Consider the following 8,116-nt stretch of genomic DNA (forward strand, 5'->3'; position numbering starts at 1 on the left):
TTTTTTCATGAATATGTACAATTAAATATAGTTTACATATAGTTCATTATTATAATATAATAATTTTAATATTTACCAATTACTGCTTACGGTAATAATTACTATTAACATTATGTTATTGACAAATGTGGCCATTTAATTTCTCATTGTTATTTCATTCGAAGCACCGTTTCACAATTTATTCAAACGTTACATTATAAATTATTTTTATTACTGATCAATGCTAATTAGTTTCGCCATCAATCGTTACATCCAATAATGTGAATGATATAAATTACTAGATTACTATTAATTTTTTGTTCTCTTTTGCTTGTGTATTAATAAATGTTCTCTTTTGCTTGTGTACACTACCTTTTTCATATACGGTTTGAACTTGTAATATTCACCATCATGTTGAAAATTATTATATTTTAACAAGGCTGGTAAATTATGAATAAATAACACAACCCAGGTCCCAAAATTATGTTAGAAATCAACAAATGCACCTAACAAAACACAAATGGGATCACCGTTCAATTAAGTGAGGACTAATGTTATTACTTTTGCTCACCACGGTTACCTGAGTTCAACATCGACTTAATCAATTTGTAATGTTCAGTTTGAACAATGATGCTGTATGACCAACAATATATTTCAATTTAATTTGTTTGTTATGATTTCCAGTGTAACAAAAATAATAACCAATTCCAAAACCTAATTTCTTTCAACAACCATGCCAAAAACTCCATAGTCATGCCTCAAATTCCCCATCAATACCATACAAACTTCATTTCAAATAACTTTATTTCATGTTCATCCCACTTCATTTGAACTCCCTGGTTCTGTCATAAACCATTACAGACAACTAAAATCAAATCATGACAATTCAAAAAAGGATTCCAATGTTTTCAAAATTCAAACAACTTTTTCAACAAGATTCCAAACATCATAACATTATCTAAAACTTAAATTCCTAATGTAATACAACTTATTCAAGTACTCATTGTTTTCTTCTACCACCTGTAGTATAAGGACTTCTTTTTACGACACTCTTAAGCCGTATTCGGGGTTGCGCTTTCATACGATCATACATTGTGCTTTGTTGCATTTCAAAACCACCTTCAAACACCGGTTTGCTGCTCATGTTGAACCGGTGTACTTTGACAACGATCTTCACTTCCCCACAACGGTTCTTCCACAAAATCTTCATTCTTATCTTCATTTTTTGCTTCAACCAACTTTCTTAAATAGTTAATACTACTTTGCATGTCCGCAATTACCCGTGTTTGTTCTTCTACAACAGAAATTAATTTTTCCTTATCTCCTCTATTTTGCTTCTTTAATGGAATACCAAATTTCTCACAAGCGTCTTTCACCATACCATAACAAAGCTCCTCTTTGGACACACCAACATCAATAACAGCCTGCAATGTCATTAACAATTTTTATTTCATAATAACACAACTCATAAATTACTTTGCAACAACACATTCGTCTAATCAACAACTACTCACTGATCCCTTTGCCAAAGCAGTTTTGATAAACTTATCCCCAATATTCATATCCATCCAGTTCAACAACCTTGGGAATTTTGTTACCCGTGTACTATAAATGGACTTCGATGTCACAAAATGGTGACAAAACCATACCTGCAAATTTTTAATCCATCAACAATGACAATAAAAATGATGAAAACAATAACGAATCATTGTCTTTGATTACCAATTACATAACAAACATGTACCTGCAACAGGTAAGCACATCCTTGAACATGAATATGGCTTTTGCTTGTTTCATTCTTCATTGTTGTTGAAACACTACACACACTTTCAACAAAGTACTGAAAAACTAAATTGCCCCAATTGTACTTAGCCACACACCCCAACTCCCAAACAAGGTCAAAAATAATTGGAAATACTACTCCACTTCAATTAGGAAGCAAGAACTCTGATATCCCTACCAATAATTGGAAATACTACCTCATTTGATTTACTTCTAAGTAATTTGGGAACAATTTCTTAACATTTTATTAACAAATTCATGCCACATAAAAAAACATTTTGTAAGACTCATGGTACAGGAACAGAACTGGTACCTACGGCAAATTAAGTAGGTACCTGGGTTGAAGTTTTTGCACAGCGAGGCCAACTACGTCCACCACACTAATTTTGGGGTGGCTTGTTTGTTTTCCCTCATTTGATCTACTTCTAAGTAATTTGGGAACAATTTCTTAACATTTTATTAACAAATTCGTGTCACATAAAAATACATTTTGTAAGACTCATGGTTCACCAACATAACTGGTACCAAAGCCGAATTAAGTGGGTAATTGGGTTCAAGTTTTTTCACAGCAAGGCCAACTAGGTCCACCACTCTCATTTTGGGGTGGCTTGTTTTTTTCACAACAAGGCCAACTAGGTCCATGACGACCAATCCAACAAAATTATAAAAACAATGTAAAATTAAGCAAACAACATCTATAAAAATCAATAACACTACAAAATGCAATAGACTTCAATTATATGTCAAATTGTAAAGGATAAACATGAAATGGACAACCACACACACAATATCATTAATTATATCAAAGGACCTTCTAAAATCCCAAGTCATCCCACCACATTTATTTCATCTAATAACTTATCAAATATCTAGATTACGGGTAAAGCACAAAAACTGAAATTTATTCCATAAATATATTCCCACTTTTTCCATAAACATTTTCAGTATCGTCAAAGGAATAATGTTTATGTTCTCATGTCCATAGTATCAATCACCACACAATTTATTTATCCAACAAATACTATTAACAAACCACCTCCATCATACATAAACAACATTCCACCGCCATCCAACAAGTCATATTTTTACAGCTTACAAACAACGTATCAAACATAACCAAAATCATCCACAAACAACATCATACATATATTAAAGCTTCATTCCACTGAAATAAAAAAAAAACGAACCTTGAGTGAACACAACGTGTGCCGGTTGGAAAACCCCTCTTTTTAGTCCGCCGGACCACTACCACTCCGACGACACTCTGGCGATGCTCCGGCGGCACTCCGACGGTGAATGCAAAGGTCCGACACAGGGAGGAAGCAGGTGGGACGAAGCGAGACTCAGAACGCGCCCCTAGTTCGCTGGGCCGGAGGGAAGACGACGTCGTCTTCGGTTCGTTCGCCAACGTCGGAGCTGCGACGGCTGTGAATCGGAACCGGCTGGAGGGATTCAATAGCTCCGAGACGGCCTTCAACGTTGTCCGGCGGCACTCCGGCATGCAGTCCGTCGGACCTATCTCTCTCTCGAACTCCCTTTCTCCAACTCTCTCGGCCTCTCTCTCTAGGTTAGACTTTCTCTCTCTCAACCTTCACGTTTCTCTCGTTCTTCCAAAATGAATTTCAAATTTGAAACGCCCCACTTCAAACCCCTGCCCACTCCCTTTCCACGTCATATTTCGTTTTACTTTTATTTTTCCACGTGGATCACTCTAAAGATTGTAAAAAGAGGTTATTCAAGTATCATTTTCCTAATTATATAGAATAAGATGATAACAAAATACCGAAACCCAGGTTTCTTTAGACAATGAAACTACCAAAATCAGGGGAAAGTTGAACAACAAAATCTTCTCCATGGCGTCGTTTACCACTGTAGCAAATTTCTACACTGAAACTGTGTGCTTCATAATTTAGGTTGTGACTTGCATTCAGTAGTAGTGAGTGGAGTTTGTAGCGGAAAGGGAAAGAAGGGTTTTGGGAAGGGAAGAAGAATGAGCCATTCGGACATGGAGGAGGAAGAGGCCCCAGACGTTATCTGTGAGCTCGAAAACGTTCAAGGCTTAGTAGACGCCCTCACCGCCGTTCGCTGGAAGCGCCACCAGGTGATAATTACCACCTTCTCTCCCACTCCTTCATTTTTTTTCAAACTCACTCCTTAACTGCCTTCCTAGGATGCTGTGTTGGAGTTGTCGGAACACGGCATCGTTTTGATCGTCGAAGAAAGCAGTTGCCTCCAAGCCAAGGTTTATCTCAAACGAGAGGTACCAATTTCTTCATTTGATTCCATTATTATTTATTGTTTTTTTTTCTCGCCATTTCAATGGAGTGTGTGTGGTGTATTTGCAGCTTTTCGTTCGCTACGATTACAAGTCACGAGGACGACCTCGTTTTGGAGTGAGTTTGGGACATTTCGTTGATTGCTTGAACGCCTTTTCACTTCCTGGTCAATCTAGCGTTATTCAGATTCAATATCCAGGTCCTGATATGCAGCTTCTTCTCAAGTGTGTAACTAACTATTCCCTTTCGTTTTTTTTTTCATTCATAATTTGGAATCAATCCTTGAAACTGTGGTGGTTGTTGTTAGCACTATTTCAATGGGTAGAAATGATAACATACATCAAAATGTACACGTTATCATGATTTAGCACATACATGGGTGGGAGAAGAAAGATTACTAAGTTTCTGGTGTAGTGAGAATAATAGTATACATCAATTCTTGTTCCAAGGCTCCTTATATCCCCTCCGACACACAAACAAAGAATGCTCTGCCTTTTTCACTTGTCACGCGCATGGCAACTGAACAAACTTCTATTTCTGCTTGCTATGTTAAATGACCTCGCTTGAAGAAAAGTAGCTAAGCCTCAATCACTGACCAACTTGAGGAATATTACTAACAAATCATGTCAGTGCATTCATGGAAGAAGATGATACAGCCCATTAGTTCTATTTCCTATACATCTCCATCTTGACTTGAATTCTGCCATGTCTTATTAGAACTTAATCCACATTTTACTAACTCCTAGCCAAGTTTTAACTTTCAAAAGCATCATGAATGGAATCATGGTATGTTTGGTGTAAATTTTTGTTTGCAACAAACGAGGCACTCGTGGGTCATGACCATTAGCTTATATATATAGTTAGACATAAGTTTAACCCTGCATAATTTTGAAGATTATAGTCAAGGAATGAGTGTAATTTAACCAGTTGGAATCGGAACAAATGATGAGAGTGATGATAGTTTATTGGGGACTGGAGTGGCATTGGAAAGTTGCCAGGTCATTTGTAGTCTGTGGCCACTAAGGCAGTTCCTACGCAAAAATTTGAAAATAGAAAGCAACCAAACAGAACTTTTGTTTCATTTTCATCCTAATCTTTCTAAAGCCTATCTTAGCAAACTCTGCTATTGTGCTAGTGAAAGATGCTTTAATTGCATCCTACGTGTAAGCAAACAGGTGTCTTGCCAATTAGGGTTTCTATTCTAAAATATGTAATAGTGACAAATCTTGGACGGAAAGGAATGTTGTGGTTAGTGTATGAGCCCCATCAGCATATAGTCCACACACAACACTCTGTTTTAAATATAGGTACGTAAGTCAAATCAGCAAGTTCGGTATGCCTATCAACTGTTGGTGACTGGGAAAAGATTTGGTTGGTTATGGAAATATTTGTGACAGAAAGGAATCTGAATTTAGTTATTGGACAAAAATGAATTCACATAATCAAAGGATAACTTCTACATTTCTTCTTTTTATAATTTTCTCTGTTAAGTATGAACTTCTGGTTGAATCTGTTATTCCATTATGTGATAGCCATAATGATGATTTATTCAATAAGATTCTTGATAGATCAATGAAACATTTTGTAGAGTTTTCTTGGCTTTTTCTTCAATATACTTTTTCCACTTCTTTAGATCTGTAGATTCGCTGGATGCCAGTATTTGTGCAGAGATCAGAACAAGGATTCCAGATACAGCTGCATGGAACTATAATTTTGAACCTGCAGGGGCCACCCCTTTAACCTTTACTGTTAAAGTATGCCATCAATTTCACACATCAAATTTACATCAAATTCAAATTCTGTTTCCACGATTTATTATCTTCTAAAATTGACTCATTTTTAACACTGGATTCATAAAATAAAAGTTGTTGCTTATGAATTCTGCTATGCAGTCCAATAAGTTGCTGCCAGTGAACCCTTTTATATGATGAGCATGTTTATGCTTTTGTCAACTCTGAATATATACTTCATGGAAAATACACGATTTCCTAAACTTGTCACTTGTGAAAAAAACATATTTCTTTTGTATAATTTTAACTAATATTCTGATTATTAATCTAAAAATCCAGTCTGCTGCACTAAAGGAAGCTATCGAGGATCTTGAATGGCCTGGGTCAAGCATCCAGATTATTCTAGAGCCAGATCCTCCTTCTGTTACATTAAGAGCCGAAGGACATGGAGACTTGCAGGTTTGCGTTTTTTTCACCTGGAATGATGAAATGCTGGTTGCTTCCAAATATTAAATGATCATATACATAGTTTTTTTTTTCAGATAGATTTCATGTATTATGTCAATTCTGAACTCTTGGCAGCATTTCAGTGTGATCATCGAACTTCTTTCAAGTACTATTTTTTCCCCTTTTTTATAACTATTGTTTGTATTAGTTGTCCTTTTTTGCAGTCAACTAATCTGTGATTACTTTGCATTTTATCAACAGGTACAAATATAAGTTCCTCAGAGCAACAACTTCTAACATGCCTAGCAGTGTTATTAAAGAAAATAGAGGAAGTAAGTTAAGCATTGGGAGAGGTGGAATGTTAAAAGTTCAGCATTTGGTTTCAATTGCCAAACCCTTACACACACATGTCGATGCAGTTGGCTATCAGCAACCAGGTAGAATAGCCCATATTGAATTCTATGTGAAACCAGAGGAAACTGAGGACTAAACGAATGATTATCACCTCATTGATTTTCATACACTTTTTCTAACGAAATCGAAAATTTATGACCGGATCCGTCAAATTTTCTATACAAATCATTATTGTCGCAGAAGGAAATAGTCTTCCTCTGGGAGCTCTTAAGAAAGTTGCAAAATGATTTGTTTTCACACTGTTTTTGTTCCTATTACGCGGTCTATTGAATGTAGTTTTGGCTAACAGAAGGTTTCAATAGGAATTCCATTTGTCTCCAATGGCCGAAGAAGTTGACACCGAACCACATGTACCGAATTTTAGTTCCTAAGCACACTTGCCTAAACCACTATCACCAAGAGAAGGGCCAATATTTGTTTCCATGTTTGTCCACATTTATTTATGCCAAATCCGTGGCTTGCATTGCTAAGATCAACCAAACTTCTCAAGCATGATATCACCAAATCATAATCATCGAACTGCCAATATAACCGGAAGTAATATTAGTATACATTCACATAAAAGAGGTAACATTCATAAGTTTTCATACCAATTATTCATAAAAAAAATACAACCAACATGTTCTGACAAAAATCGACAACTTTCAAGACTGCGTTTTATCTACATGGATGAACTAAAACACAGTATAATAAATAAGGCTTAAATATGCAATTGATCTTAAAAGTCACTTTTACTTTTATTTCTTCAAAATTTTCTATTGAATTTTAAAAATAGTTATTCTTTTTTTAACTCACATAGACATCATCACTAAAACAAATGGAGCAGCTTTCTAGTTCGCAATTTGTGAGGATTTTTTTTTTGTAATTTAATTTAATATGATATTTGGCGGTTTATAATTGTAAGAGAATAAAAAAAAGAGTGTAACCATCATAAGTGCATTGCAAAGCCACTATGGAGAACACCGAAAACTTTGTACATAGTCTCACTACTACTCAACTTTGCCAGAAAATCCGTAGTGGTCGTGAACCATTTTATTTGTTGTTATTAATTGACAAATTATGTATTTGATTGTATTTTGAGTTATCTTTTTTTTATGTGAAAAAGGGCAAAAAGGTTTAGCTAGATTTACATGTACTTATTTTTGGTAGAATATTTTGAAATTAGACATAGATTAAATTAGAGATAGCGGTGTTCATAACAATGGCAAATTTGGACATAAGTTTGGGATCAGTAGAAAGTAATGTTGAAATTAAATTAGTGAGAGAATATAAAATTTTTAGTGTACCTATAAAACCCAAAATTGTCTAATAATAATTAGTAAAACTCTAAATATTGTGTTTAGTTTTTATAGACACGGTATGAGTTGAGGAAATGATATGAATAATGTCCTAGGTATTCGGGATTCAAAATGTAAAATTTGAAATTTCAAAGAAACCTTGAGTGGGAATACTTCCATTTTAAAATCCACACATTACACCGGAGTCTCT

At 35.2% G+C, this 8,116-nt stretch overlaps 1 protein-coding gene across 2 annotated transcripts; it reads left to right on the forward strand.

Moving 5' to 3' along the window:
• The first annotated feature begins 3,537 nt into the window (after positions 1–3,537).
• LOC148206621 (PCNA domain-containing protein) lies at positions 3,538–6,972 on the forward strand. 2 transcript variants are annotated; one of them, XM_088104454.1, is made up of 7 exons: positions 3,538–3,862; positions 3,932–4,021; positions 4,107–4,261; positions 5,671–5,791; positions 6,107–6,226; positions 6,314–6,380; positions 6,476–6,793. In XM_088104454.1, the coding sequence occupies exons 1-7, from the start codon at positions 3,752–3,754 to the stop codon at positions 6,553–6,555; spliced, it is 744 nt and encodes a 247-aa protein (XP_087960580.1). In that variant the 5' UTR covers positions 3,538–3,751; the 3' UTR covers positions 6,556–6,793. The 2 variants fall into 2 exon arrangements, with proteins under 2 accessions (XP_087960580.1, XP_087960579.1); XM_088104453.1 differs by having other exon boundaries at positions 3,540–3,862; positions 6,310–6,380; positions 6,476–6,972.
• The last annotated feature ends 1,144 nt before the right edge of the window (positions 6,973–8,116 follow it).

This window comes from Vigna umbellata, chromosome 1, assembly GCF_029865625.1.
Source record: "Vigna umbellata cultivar VRB3 chromosome 1, Vumbellata_1.0, whole genome shotgun sequence".
Lineage (NCBI taxonomy): Eukaryota > Viridiplantae > Streptophyta > Magnoliopsida > Fabales > Fabaceae > Vigna > Vigna umbellata.